General features: G+C 42.6%; 1 protein-coding gene across 7 annotated transcripts in view; it reads right to left on the bottom strand.

The window, feature by feature from the left end:
• Positions 1-27,286, bottom strand: part of ANO5 (anoctamin 5) — a 321,868-nt gene that overhangs the window by 172,318 nt on the left and 122,264 nt on the right. For all 7 annotated transcript variants that reach the window (XM_069221939.1, XM_069221940.1, XM_069221943.1 and 4 more), the window contains 3 exons: positions 13,124-13,237; positions 3,098-3,166; positions 1,610-1,894 (listed from right to left, as the gene is read on the bottom strand). In XM_069221939.1, the coding sequence (XP_069078040.1) occupies positions 1,610-1,894; positions 3,098-3,166; positions 13,124-13,237 (468 nt within the window). The remainder of the gene's footprint in view (positions 1-1,609; positions 1,895-3,097; positions 3,167-13,123; positions 13,238-27,286) is intronic.

Genomic DNA, 27,286 nt, shown 5'->3' with positions numbered 1-27,286 from the left:
ATCAATATAAAATAATGAGTTAACTACAATTGGATAACTTTACAAAAACCAAACATACAGGAGGCAACGTGAAAACCCATTTTAAGTATTTGCTCTGCTTTGACTATTTGCTTTGACTAGATGTTTTCTCTATGTTCTAGTATTGGTCAAACATCAGTATGTTTTGTTCTTCGAGGAAAATAAATATGTCTTGCCTCTATGTTTGTGAGGAGCCACATCAAACGATCATACCATGTCCCCCAAACACCATTATATCATAAAATTATCTCCTATTCCATTTGATATAATACAGGACGTCCGGAATGTGCAATTGGTCTCCTCAAAATGCACCATTTTTCCTAAATGTATAATGACATAATTCAATAATTTTCATCTATGCACGTGTATCTTATCAAGCAAGAAGGGTGGGAAATAATGGAGGTCATGTGGAGTGTCAGACACTGGTAGGAGGCCAGTGTGGTTTGGAGACTGTATAAAAAAATAAAAAAATAAGAAAACAATGAAATACTGCATCTATATTCAATACAACATTCTTAGTTGGAAGCCCTGCTTAGTTACTGCGTTGACTTTATATTTCCTCTTGCTAATAAAGCAGAACTATAATAATAATACTAATTAAAGAGTGAATACTTGGATATGTAGTAGTAGTATATTTTGCCACAAAAGCTTTATACTATAGTCAGGACTACTAGAATTATGCAGCAGGGGAGGGCTAAATTATGCGACAAAAAATAATTATGCAGCATAATGCAGCCCAACCACAGGCAGTTTTATGTCATTTTTGTCAATGTTTAAAATTCAACACTGTATGGGCAACGTTTCCACCTTATTAATAACATCAGTAGGACACATAAATACAGTATTCACCTAAAAGGTGACCTGTCGATGTGCAACAAATGCCTTGCCGCTGTAAAGTAACACATGAGGTAGAGTTTTTAATAACTTTTGATCCATGTGAGCTAGAAACACTTTTTGTTTGTTAAAATCTGCATATTATGCAGAGGATTATGTTTATATGGCAATAAAATAATTTTTTGTAAACTGCCACAAATGCTGAATAGCATAATTTTTATGACGCTGGGTTTAGCTGATTATTTTATGGGAACAGAATGATACAGCAAGCTGTTTAAATACCAGTTTGAATAAGTTGTTGATTAAGACAGGTAGTAAGTGCGAAGACGAGATCATTGCAAGTAGAGTTAATACTTAGAGAAGATGTCAACTCCCAAACTTCTCACTGTAGAATGGCAACTGCAATCTTGTTTTAACTTTCATGCGTGGAGCGCTGATAGAATGCAACAAATTGTATCTTTCTCACAATATACAGGTATTAGACATAATGCCTTTAAATACTGAAGTGATACAGGTAATCAGGTATTGACTCTTAAAAGCAGTGAACAAGGAAGAATTAATCCAATTTTTCCAAGTAGCAAGTAACAGGTTGAGTAACAAGTTTGTGATTGATAACCACACCACTTGGTGCAGCTGAAAAAAAAAAAAGTGATTGTCTGTGCAGGTTACACGCTATGCATGCAACACAGGTTGTGTCCCAAAAGTAAGTTAAAACTAAATGGGAGAGGCAAGGACGCAGCAAGGATTATATACATACAATTCTATTTCTTGTAGATGGTGTAAAGAAGGTGTTCTCATCGTTAATGACGTAGAGTTCCTGCCGCTGTTTGCTGAAGGGAGCTGTAAAGTAGTCTGGTTCAGGCTGCATCACCTCCTTAGGAAGGCGGAATGGTTTAGACAAGCAATCTAAGGGGTTCTCATTACTGGGAGGGATATCATTCTCCTTAATGGGAGATTTAATGTTCAGTACTTCTGCGTATGTGGTTAAAATTTCCCAGGGTGCATGGATCTTCACAAAATTGATTTTTCCGTTTTCAGATTCCTGCGGGGGAAAAATAAGAATTTCAGACAAACAAAAATATTTTTTACAATATTTCAAGCCCGTAGTAGATGACTAACACGAAACCAGATATATTTTTCCACATTTGCTATCTTTCTAATATCTGAAAACTGACAGCTGATCTTACAGTTGAGCGGTCAGATTAGATTTCACTCAAGATAACTTTAGCAGAGAAAAATCTAAGGGTTTACGCCAATCACAATGGTCCCTTTCAACATGGTTGTGTTGCTGGAAAGGATCGGTACCTTTTAAGTATTCTAGCTCCTACTAAGACATTTGCAAAAGTTGGCATTGCCCAAGCACCCATCTAGGATGGTTGACTGTAACAAACAGGTAATAGTTCCAGCAGAGCTCCACTATTTTCATTAATGCATTCATGAGGTGAATGTCATGGAAGTCTCAGTCAATGCTGCCAGTATATATTAGAAATAACTGAGTAGACTCAGCGCTACAAGCAGAATACAAGACACCTGTTTCTATTAAAATTAGGAGCAGTAATTTATCTCTCAGTCTTCGTAGTGCTGGGAATTTCTGGCTGCTCCGATTAGCACAACATCCCTTGGAGTGAGACTTGAGGAAACGATTCTCTGGTGATACCTATATGACATGGTGGCCAAAGTGCCACACAAGCATGATTATCACAGCTGATGGAGAGTGATTATTTTTTATAGATCCTGTTTGTCTGTTTATAACATGCCACAGTAGAAAACAATCCTAATTTTATAGAATCAGAGGGATCTATCTATAACAACCAGGTCTCACTGTACCTTCCCAGTTTGTCTTTTTTTAGCTCACATAATTGTTGGCATCAGAATATATGCGCACATCTAATTTCTCCCCAAGACCCCAATATGTCCCCGGTCATACAGTTTATCTACTATACGTTCACAGTGCATAAGTCATTGTATACTTACTAGAAAAATTCCTCTATACGTCCACTGTATGTGCGAGTACTCTAAGAACTCCAGGTCTGGGAGACCCCATTAGACCGTCCATTTGAGCAGGAGACTCTAGCAGCCAGTCCCTACCCCAAAAAAGACAATTCTCTACACGGACGGAGTTATTACACACCACAACTGTAGTCTTCCTTTAGCCCTAAGTGTGTGCCTACAAAATCAACATTTGGCCTTCATTTAGCTGTGTTTCACTGTTAAATTTAGTAAATATAAGAATAGATATTTTTACCTTCTTGTCTTCCGTTTCGAGCTCAAGGCCAGCTTGGCTCAGGTTTTTTTCAAATTCTTTGCGCCTTTCCTAAAGATAGAACAAATATTAATCCTGACAAACATGTTTATAAATATACCCAAACCCAGTCCCATATCCAACATAAAGTCACTGCAAAGCGCTTATGATAACGCAAGCTGTGGAAAATTAATGCTCGGTATTGGTGAAACTTAAAATTACCTGTACGGTCTCCCATTACTACATTTAAATATACGACTACTGCTGAAGTCTGGGAAGAGCAGGACGTGGCATGATCATCATTTGATAACTAGCTAAAATAAAGGGTTTTAAATGAATTAACCTAGGTTCCCATTTTATCAATTAGTATAAAAGTATATACTTCTCCCCAGCACCAAAAACAAATGCAATACTTTATACATGAAGAGGAACAAGGGAGGTTCTAGCACAAGGTAAAATAACACTCAGAAAATCAGAATCTGAAGGCAGAAAATTAAAAGCTGTCCAATCAAAGTAACAATCACACACTTCTCCCTCAGGCTTATGCAATATCTTCCTTGTGCATAGAACGCAGCTCCATCTATATTTTCCGTCACCGTCAGCCTCTGATTCAAGTGGTGATTAAGATAAAATGACTTGCTCTTTTATGGACTATCATCTATACATGTAGTTTTTTCAGAAAGGATTAACTGACCTTAAATTTGTGCTAGCAGGTTAATGCCAGAACCTTACAGAGAGGCCTGTCTATCACCATCATTTCCTTGTAGTACGTAGGAGTGTCATGGTGTGGGTGTGTTATCACTTACAAATCTGCCTTGCCCTCCTTTTCCACTTGCGCTTAGAGATGAAGGTTTTGGGTTCAATGAGTCCCAGCTACACAACGGTAGTCCAACCCACCACAGTCTTTCCCATTCACAATGTTTCTTTTCTCAGGACAGGATAAGAGCTTGGGATCATTTTAAAAGAATGTCTCACCCTCTCATGCACAATCACCTCTACATCCATCATCGACAACAATCTTATACAATACTTCAGTGCATTTCCAGAACCCATGCTCCAACTAAAACATGTAAGCGTAAATTGAACCCTTCAGCACTATGTGGATGGGGTGTTTGCTAATAGCAAGGTCTTTGTTGGGATCATACTGTGGGTTGGAAAAGCAAGAAAATTAAAAGCCCTGAGGACATGGAGTAATGAAGCCTCTTTGGGCAACATGCTGACAACACTTCACATAAGCCAAAGACAAGTGCTATACAAATACCATGAACCATGCTGCCAAGAGAAACAAAATATTTTTTTAGAACAATCGAGCACAGCATCAACCACATGCCTGAGTCACCAATTCCACATCCCAAAGACAGTAGGCTGCTTCTACTCCAACAATCACCCATATGTGCTCCATCCTGCAATGGTCATTCTTTAAACCCCTGTCTCTTGAAGATCACACCAGCATCCTCAACTCTCTCAAAGCCACCTCCTACGAAAATGGTATCTTACTCTTGTTCCTCATCAAAGCCTTCTCCAAAGAGGCTCTCTCTCACCCCTATTAATCATCTCACTTCCTCCCTCATTCAAACACCTTTCCAGAACCTCTCAAGACAGGCCATATGCTCCTGCGTCAGAAGAAACCCACACTAGACCCTTTAAGACCTCACTAAATACTGGCCCTTTACTCATGTACTCTCCTTTGGCAATATTCACTGAAAAAAAATATACATCATATTCACATCAACAACAACCATTTCCTGCATGGCGTCCAATTAGTCTCCTGATCATACTATAGCATGCAGACACCTACATCACAAAACATAGAAAATGCACTACTGACCACAGATAATGACTGATGCCCCCACCTCCTGATATTGTTTGGCCACTCAGCTACTTTGATTATTGTCAATCATCTCATTTTCATTCACCACTCAAGTCAGGAATGGACTTTACCTGCAATGTCATTCACTAGTTGTCTTATTAAATATTCAACTAAATCAGTTTGTACAGAAATGCACCTCAATGTCTACAGAATATCCCTATTGTAAAGGCCCCACTTTGTGCTGCTTGATGCTGTCGTTTTTTTTAGCAGAAAGTGCACTGAGGCCTGCTATTTAGACCTCCATGACATTGCTCTTTCTCTTAAATTGTACTATGAATTTTTAAACCTAATTCGCAAGGACTTTACCACCCCTGTAAGGCCCTAGTAAATGGTACCAGTGGTACGCAGGACAAGGATGGTAAAGAGGTTACCAGCTCTGCAGCACTGATGGTGCCACCCTGCTTAGCACGAGTAAACACAAAGTCTGAAGAGCTGCCATGTAAGCCTGCACAAGCAGCTTGTCTGCTTGAGTTTGACTCTGCCCACACCAAATGCAGGCGGAGTCCCTTCAGTGCCCATAGTATAGGTCAGTCTCCCCTAAGGCAAGCTTCCTGTAGCCCAGGAGGCAGGGTGCACTGTGTTATGAGTGAAGACATATACGCACAAGCATATATGACTCTGTGATAGCATTTTAAACTTAATGCTAACACAAGTGACCAGCAGTGCATAGGATAATATGGGCTGGCACATGATCAAACCCCAGATGTCCAGTTCAGTGATGTGCCAACCCATTTTCCCCATGTTTGGTGTCAAACACCATGCTTTTTAACTCTGAGAATGATTCCTCTGCCAAGGGTTACCTAGCATGTGCCCTGGTGGCATCCATATAGGATGCCCACCAAGTTGCCAGGTTTCCCTTGCCTTGGCAGGCTCCCCTGAGCCATTTGCCATCAAGACAAGAGTCTGCCCTCCTGCTGGTTCTGCTAGCACTTCCCCCAGGATGGAGACAAAGGACCTGAGCAGGGAGGAGGTTACACCTTTGCCCACCCAGGATGGCTAGTGTTTACAGTGATCAGGGGGGTGAGCCTCAAAGGCTTTCACCACTCTTAATATGTAATCTCTTGTCCCCCACTTGTGGACAAAGTCCTTCCCACCCTGTCCAGGCTGACAGGTGGGAAAATTAGTTATTCAGGAGGTGTATATCTCCAGGGTGCTAGTCACACCTTTAGGCCATGTCGGCAAACCTTGGAATTAGAGGGTTCTGGGCAGAAAAGTGATGTACTCCCACAGGAAGTCGTCACCTCAGGGGGGGATTAGCTGCAGGGACCCGTAGCCCATTGGCCACTGTTTCCCACACACTTAACACCCCGTAAACTACAATTTAAGGAGTTTCCCTGGCACCAGAACCTCGGTTCTGACTTTGAATCTGAGAAGAGGCACAGAAAACACAGCGTCACCGACAACAGGGCTTTGGACTCCGCAGCAGCGCAAAGAGAGGACACTTAAGAGATCTGAGGAGACCATATACTGGAACTAGGTGTTTGGCGTGTACCTGTGGCAAAAGTTCTTTGTCCCCAGCAAGAGGGACTCCAGTGGACACTGGAAACTGAAGCAGACTCCTTTGACTGGTGGAACCAGTCACCTGCAAAAGAATCATTGTGCTGTGTCACAAGAAGCACAACCCTCTGGGCTCATCTTGAGTGACCTCCAGCCAACTAAGTACCCGTGGATTACTTTTGCCGCTAGTGCCAAGGCTTGTTTTTCACCAGCCTAGTTACCGACCCGTCCAGGGACATCTCCAGCTCCACAGCATCAAACACTTCATGCACCTTTTCCAGATCTTAATGTCTGGCACCTACCTGAAGCTAAAGCCCGTCAAGACATCCTGCTGATTTTCAGTAACAACAAGAAACTTCTAGACAAAATATGTCTCAAAGTCATGAACCTTGACAGATTCAATACCACAATTTCACTCAGTGCCAATCCCAATGAATACTGACCTCACCCTCAAGAGACATATCATCAAGATCATCATTAAAATGGCCCAGTACCAGCCATTGGTATTGAATGCAGAGAAACCATTCCTCCGAAAGAAAGATTTCAGCAAAGCTGCTGTAGCAAGTGCTTTAAGAAAAACCAAACATTTATTGGTATTATTATTACCAGCATTGCTCTTAAATATCAATAAGGAACAGTTTTTATTCTGCGTTTCACAAAGTGTTGAAAAAGACTGACCCAATCTTCAATCTCACCCAAAAACCATGTTCGTCTTTTTGCAGGATTGACATTTAAGAAGAAGCTGTTAAGTATGGTATTGAAAATAAGGGCTACAAGAAGAAAAACAACAGAAAAAGCAGGGGTACAAGGAATGCCATTTAAGGAACATAAGGGCATCTCCTCTTATCCTCCATCAGGTCGTGGTGTCCACAGTGCTTAATTTGTAAATTAAGAGGTGCCGGTGCTCAAAACCCTTCTCTTAAACACCAGGCTGCTGTAATTAAATCTGCCAGCACTGAATACTGAGGCAGCGTAATCATGAAACCATCTCGGGGCTCATCAATCCATTTAGGGCCATCCCTGCTCATCCCTGCTCATCCTGCAACTTTCTACTTTCTCCCTTTATGACGCTTTTTTTTTTTTTTTCCTTCTTCCGTCTTTCATGTAAGTCTCTTTTGCTCGCAGCAAATGCTTGAGGCATAAGAATAAGCCCCGGCCCTCACAAATAAGTGCCGGTGCTCAGCACCATAAACAACAAGCACAAATTAAGCACTGAGTGTCCAAGGTGACCCCTGGGGTCAAAACCAGTGAAACCTACTTTAGTAAATCTAGCCCCGGAGGCCAGCAATGAAAAGGCGTGCAAGCAGAACTACCGTGCAGAAGGTCTGTAGGTAAATAAACAAATGTCCTCACAATGAGAATATTACATTATGTTTCCTAGATTTATAACGAGTGCTAGGGAAGGACAAATCAAAGTACAGAGTAGAAGACATAAAAATATTTAATAGCCATTAGAAGATTAATTAGATACCGAAAAAAGCAGGCCTTTTCATCAAAGTCCTTACCACCGATTTCATCTAAATCTAGTAAAACCAAACAACATAAAAAAGAGAAAGTGGGATATCTAAGGATGGATGGATAGGAAAAAAGAGCTCAGTTTGCGATAAACTGTGTAAGAGATATGTCGGTCTAAGTAGCAGTTCCATCTCTGTTTAGTTGATTCCTTTTTTGTGTTGGTCCTTAATTGAGCTTTGCCTCTATTCAAGCAAAATCTAGGCCAGGGTAAGACAGTGCTAGGATACATGGTCAGCTTTAGGGCTGTGAGCGGTGAGACCTGGATTGGGGGGCGCTGACCTTAGGGGGCGCTGTGTTTAGCAATTACGTACGAAACTTGTGATTTAAAAGCACCTGTGGAAAGTTCCTTGTGCTTCCAGCCTTCAAGAAATAATTAAAATATCAAGATACTTCTTGTGATTAATGTTCCTGCTAGGGAGAGAGATGTGAAGCCAGCCTTTACAAGCCCTTTAAAACAAATGAATGTATGTGAAAGGGGGCTATGGAGTGATGAGGGGCACATTTCACGGGTGGTAATGAGTGAATCCGAGGAGGTGGTCTTGGGGTGAGGGGTGCCAAAAAGACTGTCGTACAGGGCGCCACCGGTGCTAGAGCCAGCCCTGCTAGGATACCTTCCCTCCCCCCTGCCTCAGTGATAGTACGCTCTACAAACATGCACAACATCAGCTGAGAGCTTCCTTCAGCTTTTACCAAGGGAATCAGAAGAACGGTTACAATGTGCTTGATGCACTGGATGACCATCTTACTCTGAGATGAGTAGTTTTCCCTTATGTGCCTTTTACAGGCGACTCAAGTGTCATTTTTCAAGTGGCAGAGCAGGGTTATCTCTTCAAGCACTACAAATAGGTCTGCGACCATCACCCAGGCATCAAAGTGGGACTAGGAATTTAAACAGTGTCATACATTACATAATGATGACATGCATGGACATTTTTGATACTCTAATAAAAATATGTAGTTAACATTAGTACAAGTAAATTGCATTTACATTTAATATTTATTGCTAAACATGTACTAATCTCCAATATAGATGTATTCTGAGCATTTAAGAACAATCTAGACATATTGCCCCATACAATATGGAAGTGTCAAAGAGGTCAATTTTTTGTGTAAACATACTTGTAGGTATTGAAACTGAACATGAACAGATCACAATTAATTTCAATTCAGCATTTGTTTACCAAAAGTGATTAAAATACCTTAGGGAAACAATATGGGTGGCAAAGCTAAATAAAATAATTCAAATGTAGGTTGCGGTAATTCTGTATATGTATTTTACCTGTGTTTAAAATCTCAATCTAAATAAAGATATAAAGACGTAAAAAAAGCAAACAACCACAATTATGATTTTTAAAAAGTTTGCGCCCTTCAAATGGGATTCAAGAAATCAGCTTTGTTTGATGTTTGTCTTGATAAAGGAATCGCCATTTTGTGCAACGCCCATCCATGTGCCGAGGGTGTTCCAGCTGGTTGCTAGAACTAGCAGCCAAGCAACATCATTTAATCGAGTGGTCTATTTTTAAACGACAGCCAATCTATTTATGGCAACATGAACTCTGGCACGTGACCACCCTATGCTTTCACCCAGGGCTTGATTTCTAAAAGAATGTGCCAGGGCGCTAAGTTCTGCTCAAAATACCGCGGCCTGTGTTACTAAATGCTTGGTGCAGATTACCTGTTTTTGATTCCAAGTCATGCCTCTTTCTTCCACCACCACAAACCCCCTGCACCTTTGGCTCACTCTTGCAGGCTCTTTTTCTGTTTCTTCCTACCCTTTCTATCTTGCCCTTTCCTGTTCTGGTGTCTACCAAAGATAAGTCCTGCACCCTAAAAATGAGTGCCGGTGGGCCCAACTGCAACCACAGGCCAAACCTAAGCACTGTTTTCCCCTACGTTAAAGAAGATGGAAACAGATCTTTGTTTTTCGTATGCATTACGTCCAGGGGCGTAGCTTTAAGAGGGGGATATTACACCCCCTAATAAATGTATTTTGTGACAAATAGTTGGGTGCAGGTGGTTTCAGTCGGTGATATGCCTGTCAGGTTTATCAGGAATTTTTACAGACAGACAAAAACGCGCACACACTCTCTCCCTTTCTCTGTTTGGAAAGACTTCAAAAATGTTGGTTATTTCACCAAATAATGCACTTTCTCTCACTTAGCACCCCTACCAATACACGTTCCTCTCTCTTTCCACAGCCCCTTAATCCCCTCTTGTGCGTCCTGCTTGTTTTATAATGTATTTTAACATCATGTGCCAGCGTGATTGTCAGGAAATCTGAAGCTAACACCCCTCAACCCAATCAGACTGACCTAGTAACGCCCCGGATTAGGTTTTGATAATACAGTCGCTGAGTTTGGAAATTAGGATCAAGTTCCGGGCAAGGCTAGTCACAAACGTTGGGAGCTGTATTAAACCACAGAGGAAAAAAATGAAAAAGAAAATGTCTATAATATGGAGGTTGGACAGCATCTTCCACAGTCCTCACTTTTTGGTAGGGAAGGAAGTGAAAAGGAAACTCAGTGCTTAGAAATCAGGACCGCAAGAAGTTTAAATTGAAAAAAGCCGACCATAACGACCGCTAGGGGATCTTAATTTTACGACCTGCTTTCGCTGCACAAAACAGGTTTTGTATGTTTCAACTAAAAGGTCTGCATAGAGAGAATTTAAAACTGAACTTGGATTTCCTCTGTAAATCAGATATGGAAGAAGATATACTAGTCCTGTGAGAAATCGTTTGTTTTCAGTCTAATTGTGCAAAGTTACATGTATATATTGTAAAATACACTTAGTGGTGTATTAAATGCAAACTAAACATGAGGGCATATCTTGCGTTCAAAAGTTGTCTGAGACATTACCAAGGAGACTGGTTTCGGGAAGAAAATGTCTCTTGTGATATAATTTTTTATGATTCTATTCCACAAGACATGCAAAATTAAACATTTGCATAATTTTGCCTAATGCAAAATACAGAAAATTACACCAGGACAATGAAATGTATTGATCGGGCCCACATATTTTGGTCAGTTAAATGTAGGGCAAAGCTAGGAGAAGGGATAGTTGTGTGCGATTAGAATATTGATGAATCATTTTTTTATTTTTATTCTCTAAGCATTATCTTTTGCAAACTCTAGCCTGTTGGGTCTAATTCAGGAACTTTGCTTATAGACTACAGCTGATCACTGGGTGATTTTCATAGGAAAAACATTAAACTATGAAAAACAATTTTAAAAGTGAACCTCAAAATACAATCGACAGATACAAACCACAAATGAGAAAAGCATGTTGCCCTACACCTTATCTTTTAATCCCATTAGCAAATAAATAACACTACTTAAGCCTACGTGAACCTCCTAGTTTTAACTGAGATAGGAAAAGTTGGCTTCAAATTTGCCAATATGCCTGACACTTCACAGACTACAGTCACCTTTGTGGTGACACCCCTTAACACTTCTCAGAAATCTGAGCCACATTCAGTTTCTTGATATTGCAGCCGGCCTCTAATCAAAAGGTGATCAGGCCCTGCCTCCCCACCTCCCCAAGTGTTGGATTACTGAGGTGTCATCTGGAATTCACTCCTGCTAACTCCATGGCAAGAATTCTCAGAGGATCTCTTGGACCCTCCGTAACCCTCAGAAAGTGGGTGCTAGATGTGTCTATTAGATGTAACAAATTTTGTATGCCACACCAAGGACTCTTGGCCCTTTTATGAGTACTAAGTAGTCACCCTCTGAGAGTGGGCATGCAACACATTCAGTGCTATAGAAGCACTGTTGCAGTCCACTAGATACTGAATCCTCTCCAGGACAATCATCTCAGAGGGTCATTTGCACAGGATGGATAATTTATTTATTCTGGCACCTCCTCCCTCATAGTCTCCCTTCTAGACGTTGTTAAAGCCTAGTGGGTCCAAACCACCCTACTTTATTCACAAATTTTTCTTGACCAAGGAAGGAAGTGCTCCACAAAAAATTCAAACAGCTGTTGTGCAACTAGGGCTGTTGTCTGCCTCACAGCTAGTATCCCAGAGGTAAGGAGACATCATCTGAATCTACACTTTCTGCTGGATGATCTGAGGATCTGCCTGAAGTGCCTAAAAGTGTGCCAGTCTGCTGAAAGAGAGGAAAGTAGGCTGCCTGGCTGTGCGGGAGGTAAAGCTCAGCGTTTTCCCAGAGTGAGGAGTACTCAGGGAAAGCAACAATCTCAAAAGAGTGAAGCCTTGAGTGACCTGTGTTGCAAGGGATCTGATAAAGTGAGTCTCTCCATGCAATTCCTATGTGAGCTGCATACAGACTTCCTAAAAATCAAGTAATTTTGTGTTGCCCTGCATTTCACTGCAAGATAGAGGGTGAGGGTGTGAGTTATATAGTTATGTGAGATAATTATTAAAGGTGAATTTCAGTGGTTTTCCTCATTTAAACAATACATTTTAACTGACATTTTCATCTAACTATAGTGTCTCTTTAACCTTTAATTTTTTCAGTTAATTGCTAATGTTTGTATAACAAAAAGTAACATATGATTACAATTGCCAACTACGTCACTTGAACCTTTGCTCTTTCAGTAAATTTCTATTTCTTTTTAATGTAAACTAAGATGTCCATCACCATGTGCGGGATAGGGCTGGGTGCATGGTCTGGTGTTTTGGCTCCCCCATGTGATCCCTGGGGCCACAATAGGCTCGGAGATGGACTGTGCGTCACCCCCTTATAAGACCATGCGGCCCCAGGCAATGACGTAATTAATAAAAAATATTTTTTTTAAACGACCCAGCAGGCCACAGGCAGTGTCACTGAAAAGTTCCCCCTTGAGGCAGCTTTGAAGGTTTGATAAGTGAAAATGGTGGCATTCATGATGAAAGGCCGGCAGTGTAGTCTGCCCCTCTTCCACTTGCTGTATGCTGTGTTGGCAGTGGCATAACTGTGAATGACGTGAACAGACAAGTGGATCACAAGGCTGTCCAACAGCTCTTCATTTCACATATATAGATATGTTTTTATTAAGAATGTGTTGAAAACATAAGGATACCAAAAGAGCTGAAGCTGACTTGAGGCTAAACATTTAAGAAAAAAAAATGATACCCAATTAGGATTATCACTAGATAACTCTGGTTTCTTGCAATCAAAGAGCTAGAACTATCAACTTACCGCTTTTTTTTCAGCATCTTTAACTGCATCATCATTGTATGCCAGAACAAAATCTATTCTTCGGACCCCATCATTGAAGAAAACTGAATCCTTGCTTTGCCGGTGTTTGTCAATCTACAAAGAAAGCAAAACTTTATTCAGATTATGCAAGGTGTACTTGAGTTGGGCTTGAACGTTTAAATGCCCAAATGTAGAAGATCCTGTAGGATAACAAGTATACGTTTGAAGCAGTATGACCAGTGTGAATGGAGCAGTCTTGCTTAGTTTGTGGTATACGGGTTCAAGAGAAGTTTTAACAAGAAGTAGACTGCTTTATTCACTTGGGGCCAGATGTATCAAAGGTTTTTGCATTCACAAACGGTGCGAATGTCCGTTAACAAATGCAAAAATGTGTTTCACGATGTATGAAATGCATTCGCAGTGTGATTTTTAGAAATCGCAAAATTTGTGAATTTTTGCGAATGAGAGATGATTTTGCATGTCACAAGCAGCGTATCGCAAATAGCGTCATGATTTACCGAATCGCTGTTAGCGAAACGCTAATTGCATTACAGATATGTGAATCGCAGATAGCGATTTCCAAAATCATGCCGCTATTTGCCAGATGCAAATTGCGACATGCAAAAATGGATTCGCTATGCGATGTAGCACAAAAAAATCGCAATTTGCAATTATTCGCAGAATGGCCGTTTGCACATGCAAATTACCACGAACTGAAACCAGGTGGTAACCAAGTGCAACCTATATAAAGAGACCCAGAATGCCTCAGTCCCTCTTCCACAATGGCTGTACTCTACGTAATGGCGAGGAGAATGAGGATCTTGGCAGGTTTGAGGAGAGCGAGGAGGAGACAGGAGCGCATTTTCAGAGTGCGCATAACCCTTTTTAACCAGACTGAGGAGGAAATTTATGATAAGTACAGGTTAAGCTCAGCCATGATACCTGACCTGATAGCTGAGCTACAACCCATGCTGCAGCGCACAACACACAGGACCAATAGCATACCCACCCATGTGCAGGTATTATGCTCCCTAAACCTACTAGCCTTAGGGAGCTATCAAGGGGTCATGGCAGCAGCTGGAAGGGTATCACAGAGTGCCCTCTCTAGACTTTTCAATGCATTTTTTAATGCCATGCTGAGCAGAATACAACTGTACATCAGATTTCCCAACACCCCACAGGCAGTACAACAAACCAAAGTTAATTTTTACCAGACAACACAGTTCCCACATGTGCTACGTGCCATTGATGGGACACATGTAGCAATCTGTCCACCATCGGCCAGCGAGTATGTGTATCGCAACCGTAAAAACTATAATTTCATGAGCATACAGGTGATATGCAATGCCTCCTACATCATTACCGATCTTGTGGCCAGATACCCAGGGAGCACACATGACTCCTACATCTTTCGCCACAGCGGGATACACACAAGACTGCTAGCTGGGGAGGATATCTACTAGGTAATTTGATACTTTACAATAATGCATTGATGTAAGCATAACGTCAGACAGCGAATGTACTCATTGTACTCTCTGTGCATTCAGGAGACAGTGCCTACGCAGTGCGCACCCATATGCTAACGCCCTACCTGAGCCCTGCCACCCCAGCAGAGAGGAGGTACAATGCGCACTTTTGGGCTGCTGAAGAGCCGTTTCAGGTGCATCCATAGGAGTGGAGGTGCACTACAGTACAGTCCTGAGACGACATGCAAAATTGTTGCCACATGTGCTATCCTGCACAACATAGCAACCACCAGGGGCATACCAGTGGAACTCACAAAGCTAGACTCAGATGAGGATCCCTTACCACCCCTTCTACCAGCAGACAGGACCAGTGCAGCAGAAGGCAGGCAGAGACGGGCTGACATCACCCCCAACCATTTTTGACGTAAGTAATGACAAATAAACTTCAAGGTCACTTCCTGCTTGTGATGTCATCAGGCTGTTCCGGTTTGCCGTTTTCGCTATTTGCGATTTCATTTACCGAATCCCAATTTTTTTTGCGATTCTGTATTTGCATCTCGCAAATTGCGTTCGTGAATCTTAAGAAATCGCTATTTGCAATTAAAAATTTTGATACATCGCTTTTTTGCATTTCTAAGATTGCGATTTCTGAAAAATCGCAATTTGGAAATCGCTAACCGAAATCTTGATACATCTAGCCCTTTATTTTTATAATGAGTAATATTACACATCCCAGTTCCATAGGAAAAACAGCCTTTAATGACTGATATTACAATCGTATGGTTCCCATCATAGTCCGAATGGAGAGACAGTCAACAGGTTTTTGGCCTACTGAACTCTGTCAAGGCTGTGAAAACAAATCAACTATTTAGCAATATTTTCATATATCAATTAGCCATATGGAATTGACAAAGATTAAAGCTGGTCCAAAGTAATATAATAGGAAACCAAGAATTCAGAAAGAATGATGTATGTAACTCAAGGAAAAGTTGTGCAAAACCATACATAAACAAAAATAGTTTTTCATTACCAATGTTACTTCAACCTTTGTTTTTTTCAGTGAATTTCAGTTTTTTTTTTGTTTTGTTTTTTGCAATTCTGCACAGTAGGATGTCTGAAGGAACTGGACTCTCTGTTGAGAACTCTCTCTTGAATGACAAGTGTGGATGGTAGAGAATTGTGAGAGACTGGCCTCTTCGGAGACAGCTCTCTCTTGTATGACAGGTGTGCACAGTATGCTATGTGTAGGCAATAGCCTGATGGGTATGCATAGTAGAGTGTGTGTGGGTGGGTGTGAGTGAGTGAGTGAGTGAGTGAGTGAGTGAGTGAGTGAGTGAGTGTGTGTGTGTGTGTGTGTGTGTGTGTGTGTGTGTGTGTGTGTGTGAACGGACTGGGCTCCCTGCTGAGACCCCCCATTTGGATGAACAATGTGCATGACATGGTGTGGGGAGAGATAGGCATCTCCTTTCAGTCCACTCTCTAGCTTAACAAGTATGCATAATAGAGTATATGGAAGGACTGGCTTATCGGATGTGACCTTCCTCTATTATGATGGGTGTCTTTAGTAGGGTGTGTGCAGAGACTTGCCTCTCTGCTGACACCTCTTCATTGTATGACAACTCTTTCCAATATGATAGGCGTAAATTGTAGACTCTAATAAACACCATCCCCACTAACGCTCTTAACTACAGTGTGCACACACTAGAGTGTGTTCAAAGATCACCTACTCCTTTCTGTTCTTCACAATCTCGCAAGATCATAACATATTTAAAGAAGAATAAACATTCTATTCTTCAAAGTACTTGTTTTACACACCTTCTTGCAATGATAAGGGGCACAATATCCATTTTACCTAGTACAATGTATTGACAGCTCACCTACTCCTTTTTACTATTCATGATCCTGCAAGAGTATTGTGAGATTGCTAACTCTTTCTATATAACAATATACATTTATTTTAATCACTGTAGTTATGCCCTAGAAGCCTCCCTCTTTAAATATAGGAGAAAGGATGCCTTTCTTCCAACTACTTATATTGCTTTTTCTCTTCATTTCCATAACACCTACATTTTTTCTCAGTGAACAGTAACAGCAGCCATTTAATTTCTAAACCTCCAACAGACATCATACAGGGTTTGCAGGAGATGGCCAATAGCCCCTCCCCATTCTAAGGATACAATTGCCATGGGATGCACCTAAGCCTGATTAGCAGCACTGAGGACTGTATATGTCTCACCAGTCAAGTAGTGGTATGAGGACACCAGTTGCTCAGTCACCATGAGGCACCAGTGTATCTCAGGGCTTCAACCCTAACCCCACTGATATGTGGCTGTTGTCTACATCGCTCCAGATTACTGGGCTAGACAGGGCAGCCACATCCACCCCACCCTCTGAGACTAGAGTTGCCTCAGTGGGTTCACTCACATTGGCAGAACCCATCTGGAATCGAATCTGGAGACTAACCACTACATTTACTGCAGGTGCACTAGGCATTGGTTTTGTGGGGACAGGTAGGGTCTCCAGTTCAGTGTTCAAAGGCCTTGCAGTCATGACACCAAGAGAGTCATTACAAGATCGGTGGACAGTATCGGGGAGGTTGCCGCCACACAGGCTACCTCCCCGCCGGCCCCATTAAAAGTTTCCTGCTAGGCTGGCAGGCGGAAGCCTCGGTTTCCGCCACCAGCCTAGCGGGAAAAGGCTACAGCATTGTCAGCGGCCCGTGATCGAGCCGGCGGCAATGCTGTAGCCAGCAGGGTGCTCCAGCACCCTTGCAATGTTTACTGTCTGCAGACAAGCAGAAAGTACCCAGTGAACATTGAGATGGTCCTGGCCAGGGGGGCCCCTGCATTGCCCATGCCAAATGCACCCGTTCTTCGCCAGCATTTTCATGGTGGTGGTACCACCATGAAACCGCTTGCAGTGCTGCCCTGCTGGATTAGGAGCGCCACCTACCTCCAGACCGCCGGGATCTCTGATCATGGTGGAGCTGGCAGTTCCCTGGTGGCCCAACCGACAGGGTTGTAATGTGGCACTCGGACCTCCGCATTGGCCCCCTCAAGTCTTTTTGGGATCTGAGTTTTAACCTTTGTAACAACCCCTGGATTGGGAAGAGTCTCAGGCCCACCCTCCTGAGAAGATGTTTGTGGTCCTTTAAAAGACTCTGTTTTTATCCTTTGCTTGGTCACCATCTTTCACTAGGTAGGGCTTTTTGTGCTCTTCCTTATGGTTACCCCCAGTGGTAGTTTTGGTTACCCTTGTTTTGATCCAGTGTTCTGCCTTCTTCCCCAACTCTTGAGGTGAAAGTGAACCTAGGTCTACCAGGTACTGATGTAACTTCTCTTGAGCACAAGTACTTAACAGATGGTCTTTCATAATTAAATTATAAAGCCCTTCATAACTATGCACATTGTTACTTTTTAGCCCATCACTCAGTGTTTTCAATGATAAGTCCACAAAACCTACCCAGATCTGACTCTGGGTTTTTCGCGTCTCCCCGAACCTGATTCTGTACTCCTCAGCGTTGAGTCCAAAGCACTCAATCAGGGTATCCTTCCTGAGGTCGTATGACTCAGCAGCTGCCTCATTCAACATCAGGAGTCTATCCCTGAATTTACCAGAGAACAGTTCCCACAGGAGAGAGTGCCCAATACTTCTGGCCAACCTTCCTGGCTCCACAGGACATTTCAAAGACTGAACCATTTGGTTATATCATCATCATCTTCTGAGTATTTTGGGACAATCCCTTTGGGGATTTTATGATCACAAGTTTCCTCCCTGGTTATAACTTTGCTGCCGCAAAAACAACAAGTGATGGACGGAATGCTGAACATTGTCAAACATTCACCCCCAGTCACAGATCTGGGTTTAATCCATCGTTTTTTTGCTGCCCATGCCATTCCAGTTTGGACCCAAACTGGGGCTGAGTGTTTGACAATGTTCAGCATTCCGTCCATCACTTGTTGTTTTTGCTTTGTCGCCCTAAGTGGGAAGGGTATGCCCAGACGTGGGTCCCGTGCTTCCCATGCCACTGGATTCAAGCTAGCCTGGCTGATGAGGGGTGAAACCCCGAAACCGGTCCCAGGATGCTTGTTTCCGGTCCAGTGAGGACCTGGCTTGGCAGTTCGGTCTGGACTGTTCCCATGAGGAGCAGGGTCAAGACTGATTTGCATATGGCTGGGTCCAAACTGGGGTGGCATGGTGAGCAAAAGAACGATGGATTAAACCCAGATCTATGACTGGGGGTGAGTGTTTGACAATGTTCAGCATTCCGTCCATCACTTGTTGTTTTTGCCTTGTCGCCCTAAGTGGGAAGGGTATGCCCAGACGTGGGTCCCGTGCTTCCCATGCCACTGGATTCAAGCTAGCCTGGCTGATGAGGGGTGAAACCCCGAAACCGGTCCCAGGATGCTTGTTTCCAGTCCAGTGAGGACCTGGCTTGGCAGTTCGGTCTGGACTGTTCCCATGAGGAGCAGGGTCAAGACTGATTTGCATATGGCTGGGTCCAAACTGGGGTGGCATGGTGAGCAAAAGAACGATGGATTAAACCCAGATCTATGACTGGGGGTGAGTGTTTGACAATGTTCAGCATTCCGTCCATCACTTGTTGTTTTTGCTTTGTCGCCCTAAGTGGGAAGGGTATGCCCAGACGTGGGTCCCGTGCTTCCCATGCCACTGGATTCAAGCTAGCCTGGCTGATGAGGGGTGAAACCCCGAAACCGGTCCCAGGATGCTTGTTTCCGGTCCAGTGAGGACCTGGCTTGGCAGTTCGGTCTGGACTGTTCCCATGAGGAGCAGGGTCAAGACTGATTTGCATATGGCTGGGTCCAAACTGGGGTGGCATGGTGAGCAAAAGAACGATGGATTAAACCCAGATCTATGACTGGGGGTGAGTGTTTGACAATGTTCAGCATTCCGTCCATCACTTGTTGTTTTTGCTTTGTCGGTCCCAGGATGCTTGTTTCCGGTCCAGTGAGGACCTGGCTTGGCAGTTCGGTCTGGACTGTTCCCATGAGGAGCAGGGTCAAGACTGATTTGCATATGGCTGGGTCCAAACTGGGGTGGCATGGTGAGCAAAAGAACGATGGATTAAACCCAGATCTATGACTGGGGGTGAGTGTTTGACAATGTTCAGCATTCCGTCCATCACTTGTTGTTTTTGCTTTGTCGCCCTAAGTGGGAAGGGTATGCCCAGACGTGGGTCCCGTGCTTCCCATGCCACTGGATTCAAGCTAGCCTGGCTGATGAGGGGTGAAACCCCGAAACCGGTCCCAGGATGCTTGTTTCCGGTCCAGTGAGGACCTGGCTTGGCAGTTCGGTCTGGACTGTTCCCATGAGGAGCAGGGTCAAGACTGATTTGCATATGGCTGGGTCCAAACTGGGGTGGCATGGTGAGCAAAAGAACGATGGATTAAACCCAGATCTATGACTGGGGGTGAGTGTTTGACAATGTTCAGCTTTCCGTCCATCACTTGTTGTTTTTGCCATAACTTTGCTGCCACCAGAGATGTTTCCTAGACCCATCTCAGCTCTTTCTTTAGCTAAGAGTTTAGCCTCTAACCAACTCGTCTAACTTCTGAAGATTTACATCTTCAGTATCTATATCTTCTGAGACACTGCTAGTAGTGTTATCACCGAGGTATTATTTGAGGCGGTAGAGATGAAGCAATCATCAACCTCGTCCGTATCTGTGTTCTCATCTTCTTCCTTGTCATGTTCTGCCAGCAACTGCTGAAAATTAGCTTCTGTGGGTTTAGTACCCATGGCAAGTTTCCATTCTTTACAGAGTTCCTTGAGTTGGGGTGCTCTAAGGGGCTAATAGGGTGCCAGGTTGAATTCCAGATATGGCCCTTACTCAGACATGGTGTTTAAAGTAGTTGGGAACTTTTTAAAGAACTTACAAAAACAAAAAAGCTGCTTTTCAAAAGGACCTAGCTTACTTTTACTATTTTAAATTCAAAACAGTTTTGCAGAGGGACTTACCAAGGCCCTACAGCTATTTTAAAACAATTTAGAAAAAATAAAAAAAATTGGAAGAAATGCTTAACTAGATACAATTTTTGTATTCCTCTGTGGAATCACTTATTAACCAATTGATACAGTAGATGTTAGGGGTAGTGTGGTCGAGCAGCCTTAGGCTTAACACAGACAAGTGCAAGGCATCTATAAATATACACAACAGTTAATAGATGAGCCACACGACTCAAGAAGGAGATCCATGCCAATTTATAAAAATGGCAGGTACCTTTATAAATGTTTAGGCATCATCGTTCAGGTAAGTACATTTTTAAATAGGAATTCTTTTCACTTTAAAAAGTGGACACAGTGCAATGTCAGGGTTCTGCAATGTTATCCTATGGGAGCAAAAACAAGTTCTGCAAATAGGTAGAATACAGCGACTTACAAGACCAATCTCCAGGGGGTAGAGTGAATAATGGACAAGGTCCAAAGCAGCACCCACAGCACACCCTCAGTGGTACAAGCGTATCCAGGTGGAGTGCAAAACAACATTGGGTGCCTAGTGTGCTCCTACGGAAATCGGTCATTGCAGCAAGGGGCTGCAGACTCTGGTCAGGAGGCCAGTCAGGCTGAACCAACAGGGGGGCTCAGGCCACACGATGCTCAGGCACAGGGACCTTTGGTTCTCTTCTCCATGGCTCAGGGGTGACGGGTGCAAAGGTATTCTTAGGTGTTGGAATATTCTGACCGGACAGGCCGTGGTAGAGGGTGGCTGAGTGCAGAGGCTGCAGGCGTCATCAGGGAGTCCAGGAGAGGTCAAACCACGATGGACTCAAGACTCTGGAGGACTAGGGGAAACTTGTTGACACCGGTGGTCCACCTCAACTTGGGTAGGAGACGGTGGGTGCAGTCTGCCCTTCAGATGTTGGGATTTGGTAGTTCCAGAAGCTTCAGAGTTCCTTTTTGGAGGTTGTAGGAGAATAGGTCTGCTGTTTACAGGAGATCTTGAGTGTTTGTTGAAGACATGCAGTCCTCCCAGTTTTCCTGGAGTCACAGTTGCAGGACCAGCTGCCATTGGTGCAGATTTTGACAAGGGATGCAGAAATTCTGGCGGTGTTATTACCAGGGCAGCTGCTTCTTTTTTCCTCTCCTGCTGTTGCGGCTCTTCGGTGTCCTTGGTCTTCTTAAGTCATCAGGATCAGCTTCTCTGCTGCTAGGGGCTTCCCCAAATACTGAATTAGGAGTGTTAGGGGTGTGTAGGGTAGTAGCCAGCAGGCTACTGATGCTTGGGATCACTACACCCCCTATATGACCACCTCCTGTGGGAAGGGGCATAACGTTGTCTCAGAATTCCTAGGTAAGCCATCTCAAAGAGGGCTACCTCGGAAAAATCGTGTCAACCTTGCATTAGCCCACCTTAGGGGTAGTACTCATCTGAAAGTGGCACTCCTACCTGACTAGCTAATTTTTCCACTGTCCAGGTGCCAAATGGACTCTGGGCAGAGGGGTGGCTTCCTCTCCTGTGAAGAGAGCCAGATTTGCATTTCAAAGGTGGCAGCCCTTTGAGGCTTACTGCCTTAGGAAGACTAATCAGCAGGTTATCCTGTGGGAGGGGGTGTTATACCCTCTACCAAGACAGGCTTTTGTTCAGGGCCTCTTAAGAGCAGAAGGCTCTCGTCCTAGGGGTCCATAACGATGTCTTGGGTGGCAGGCTGGCAAAAAGTGGTCAGCAAGAACACCAGGGGCTGGTAGGGTTTCAGAGGGAACCTCTAAGTTGCCTCCTGGGTGCATGTATTGGTAAATCCAACACTGACGTCAGTGTGGGATTACCAATACGAGATGTTTGATACCAAACATCCCTATCTTCAGTGAAGCCATGATGTAGCTGGGGAACTCATATAGACCAGTGTCCAGCACATGCATTTTTAATGTCACAAAGAAGCACCTTCCTACACACTAGTTCTGAAGGTACCCCACTTGTTAGTTACCTTCAGAACCTTCCAGTCTAGTGTGGATGAAAGGGACTGAGATAATGAAGCTAGGGGGCATTTTGTCTACGGTGGATCATGTGTGGAAGACAAAAAACTACCGCAAGTAAGAAGGAGGGGGACGGAATCAAACAGTGATGTAATGATTACTGCCACAGCAACTAATGCATGCATACACCTCGAACAGCAGCCACACACCCACACCCTCTCCCCCTACCCCTACCCACCCTAGAAAAGACATATGAGTTATAAAGAAACAACTGCACTGACGGACATCAATAGACCAATTGTTCCTTAACCCCAACCCCTAGCTTTTTGCCATGGCTTGCACACACCAAATGTACACTGGCAAGCAAAGTCTGAAAAACCAAACTTTGCAGACAGAGATTCTGCATGATAATAAAACCAAAGTGCACAGTCATCACACAGAGAGCGTCATTTATATAACAATTATTCCTTACTGCACAAAACATTTATTTTACATTTGATGCTTTTATGTGAGGTGTATTTTCTTTACAGTTTACGTCTACATTAATTGACCCTATTTGTTGGGACATTAACATACATCACACAATGCAGTATTATTATATACTACTGATGTGTCCCAATTAAAGTTTACACATACGGACCTTTTATAGTAAGACTGACAAATACTGATCTTGGTATTTTCTAACATAAAGCAGACTGGTGAATAGTACAGAATTTTCATACTGAATGCCAATGTGTGTGTGTTTATATCTACGTGTCCTCAATAAATATTTATCTAACATTTCACACTGATTGATGTCTCTAGAATGGATGCATGATTGACATCTAAATCATTTATGTATTACTTTTGGCAAGAAATAATTGCGAGTTTCTGGAGTACAGAGTTTAACGTTTTTTTTCGGGTTTTTTCTTGCAGCAAAAGTTGACTTTCATAAAGCATGCTGAATATGGCTGTGCTGCCCTTGAGCTATCGCATGGCAATAGCTGTCAAAGTTGAAGACCGATCACGCAGAACAAAGAATCTGTAGGCGTAGGCAAGCCCACAACTTCCTTTCTCAAACAGGGCGTCCTGACAAGCAGCTGGCAAGAACAGCCTACCCAAGAATAATGCATCAACTGTCGCTCTGCACGGTGACAGCTCGTGCACAGAAAATACAAACAAACCGGACACCAGTGAGTTATTCGGCCTGCGTATTCAATTCCTATTTAGACAACAGATTTTCTCATCGATATAAACTTTGGACTAGTTTTGTTAAACGCCAACTTGGTTTCATGTTTGTTACATTTGACAGCTGTTGTATAGGATATTTTTCAGAAATAGACATGTCATGATGGAAAAAGAGCGTGCTTGTACCACGGCATGTTCCTTTGAGGAAAAGTGGATTTATCATTTTACCCCATAAATTGATTAAAAGAGTGGGTGAGGAGTTGCTTTGCGAGCACGTCTATGGTTTACAAATATTAATAGCCTGCAGGAGAAAGTAGGCCTCCAACACTCCTTTCAATGTGATTTTGCATTCAAGGTCTGCATAGAAAACCTGCACTTTATTTGAACTGCTGACAAGGACGAATTCTTACTTTCTTCTCTTTATTTTTTTCTTTGTTAGTTTTGACCTGTGTCACTGTCATAAGAAGAACATCTCATCACACAAATGTCCTATGGTAACAAACGAACTGAATAGTGTTAAAACTCTGCTACTGACCATTTAATCTTTGAGAAGAATTACTGCTATGCTTTATTTATCTTAAAACTGAGTCTTTTTGAAAAGGCACAATTAGAAAATTGTATGGTAATGGAAGTCAGATCATTTTAAATTGTATCATACTTACCTTGACCTATTTTCTGCCTTACAGACACCAAATGGTGAGAACAAACCGGAATGTTTCATACTGCTTTAGATAATACTTAAATACATCCTGTGTTTAGAATATTCTTTGTTGAAACTTGCAAAGTCAACAGAAGTTGTCCTGTTCTCATTAAGACATCAGGCTCTTATTGGAGCGAGCCGAAGGTTGTCTACCCATGTTTTATAATTTGTTGTGGTATACAATTTTATAAAATAGTGTTTTCAGGCTAACCCTTTTGTTGAGAGAAAGCACTCTGACACATTCTGACTTACACTTTTTCTTGCATCTCACTGCAGTAATAAGGGCAACCAAATGGAGGGGTATGCTGGCAGGCTGAAGGAGGTGTTCCTCAAAAGGTAGAAAGAATAGAAAGAATAGTTGGTTAGCTGCCAAAACATGTGTGGCATAAGCAACTGAGCCTGGGGGGAGGCGCGGTTAGTAGCAGCTGGGTGAAAGGGGATGTGGGCGTGGGAGGTAGGCAGCGGGAGAGAAGGGTGCCTGCTAACACCATGGTGCCTGTGAAGAAAGACAGGGATGTAGTTTGATAGATATTGAGGTAGGGATACTGAAAGATGACACAGGGTAAAAGATGGAGGCACACAGTAGGTGGGCAGTGGAGGACGGAACGACTGAGGGTATGGCTTTTTCAGAAAGAGGAGAGGTTGATGGTGCTGACTGCAAAAATGATTAAGATGATGGAGACTAGCAGCAATAGGGAGGAGGTTGACTGGGCTAACAAAGAATGGGCAGATATATTTCAATGCCGGTCATGTGAGCAGATTATGCAGGTGAGGGAGAGGTTTGGGTAAGGAGTATCAAGGAGGTCAAGGGGAAGGAAGAGAATGCTGCTCAGGTGCAGACGGTCAAGAAACCGGATACAGAAGAGGAGGTAGGGGTCAAGCTGTATGGGTAAGCAAACAAGCAAATAGTCAAGATCAGGCATGGTTATGTAGATGTTGGAGAGCATCAGACAGCAAATCAAACTAAGCCAGTGGTTGTGACTGGCCTGAATGGACAGCAGTGGCATGGAGCCAGTACATGATGCAGGTTTTCTAACATATCCCTTGGGCTGTGAAAACGCAGTCAAAGACTTCCTCTAGAAAGTTGGTGCTATGTTCTGTTTTATGGTATACTACTGAAAATATGAAGGATGAGTTTGTTATGGTTAAACCTTAAGGCATTATTCAAATGGATGGTAACTGGCAAGAGCAAATATGATCCAAGGAGCTCCAGATAAATACATTTTTCTATGCTCAACTCTATGTTTCAATATATGATTTTACAATGTGGATAGGTGAATGCTAAATAGGTTGATCCAGATATCTGGGTATAAAGTGAGAAGTTGCTGTTATGCGTCGACTAGTGCAGCAGATGCTTGTTCCTTTTTTTAAGTGCCTTTTCCAATTATGTCTAAAACTGGCAGCCTTGCTAATCTTGCTCAGTATGCAGAAGAGTGTAGAGGGCCCAGAGTTGAAGCAGAACCTTAAATCTTTGCTTTTTAATTATATATTAACTGCTTTTTGTATGGCACTTGAAACAACTTTGTAGTGATTTATTTATTGTGAGGCTTTGTAGAGCACTGAAATTTACTAAGAAGTTACATTAGCTTTGTTAGAAGACAGTTTTACATTTTCTCAGCTGGGTAGGACCACGACTAATGTTCTACAATAGCGACCACTTTCTCGAATGAACGCACTTTTAAAAAGGTCAATTTTCTGCAATTTTCTAAAAGAAATGTAATTTGATTCAGCTCTCATGTTCCGAGTTTAGGGAGACTCATGGTCTATTCCTCTGCATTCCTGCGAACAAGCTCTAATGTTTAAGGCATTTTAGATATTGTTCAATGATCAGATAGGTATTAGCAGAGAAAAGATTTCTTGCAGATAAGTAATGTGGGGGTTTGAATGTTGGCAAGTTTGGGACCAGTATCCTGATCGTAGAGTCCACCAGGAACTACTTCAGTGATTTCAGTGTTTTTATGTGATCATTCTGATGTTTGTGATGATACAGCTACACTCTTGACACCTGGTTTTGTATCCCTTATAGCCTAGAGATGAATTTCTTAAGTAGTCCTTAGTTGACAATGGTACAACAGCCCAGATGTAACAAAACCAATGATCTTGCAAGCTCTACTTACTAGTCAGTTTTGAGGAAGGGGATTCTTTTCAGAAAATAGAGAGTAGTGCATTTACTTTGGTCATAAAGGGGAGCTCAGATTGGAAACCTATACCCAAATTCCTTTAATATGTAGTAGGTGGGGGTGTACGAAAGCATAGGTGCTATAGAAGGGGAAAGGAGTTCAGTTTAGTCACTCCCTCAACAGGATTACTGTTTTCACTCCGCTCATACAATAAAAGCTCGCCTTCGACAATGGAAGAAGGGATCAACTCAAGAAATTGTATTAGGCCATTTTCAGTAAAAAAATTTAGCATCAAGTGGCTTTGGGTGTCGCTGGGGGACATTTGGAACTTTAAATGTTTTTTATTGTGCCAGGAAGGGCTATATAGATGTTGAAAAGCAAGTATGAACATGGTAAACTTTGGGATGCACCACATGGCAACATAGAAAAGATGATTCCACTGAGCCTATTGGTACTTTCTGTTTGCTGATGAAAAGTTAATGTAGAACCTGTGCCAGGACAATTCAGGACACAAGGGCCTAGTTTTTCAGCCTTGGTGTCATACATGGCATAGAAGTCGAAGAGAATTAAAGATGATTGTTTGGATAACCTATAAAGGGGAGAAAAGATCTTCTAATAAAGATTAAGGCTAATACTGCATACTGACTGCTGATCACAGAGAACAAGGTACAGTTCCATCTATTACTAAAACTATTAGTAACACCTCTTTCCCTGATCTTGCTATCAAAACCAACATGGATAAAAATGCTGGATACCCTCAAAATTGGATACATTAAAA

This window comes from Pleurodeles waltl, chromosome 3_1 (genome assembly GCF_031143425.1).
Source record: "Pleurodeles waltl isolate 20211129_DDA chromosome 3_1, aPleWal1.hap1.20221129, whole genome shotgun sequence".
In the NCBI taxonomy this organism is placed as follows: Eukaryota; Metazoa; Chordata; class Amphibia; order Caudata; family Salamandridae; genus Pleurodeles; species Pleurodeles waltl.
This window is presented reverse-complemented; position numbering and strand designations above follow the sequence as displayed.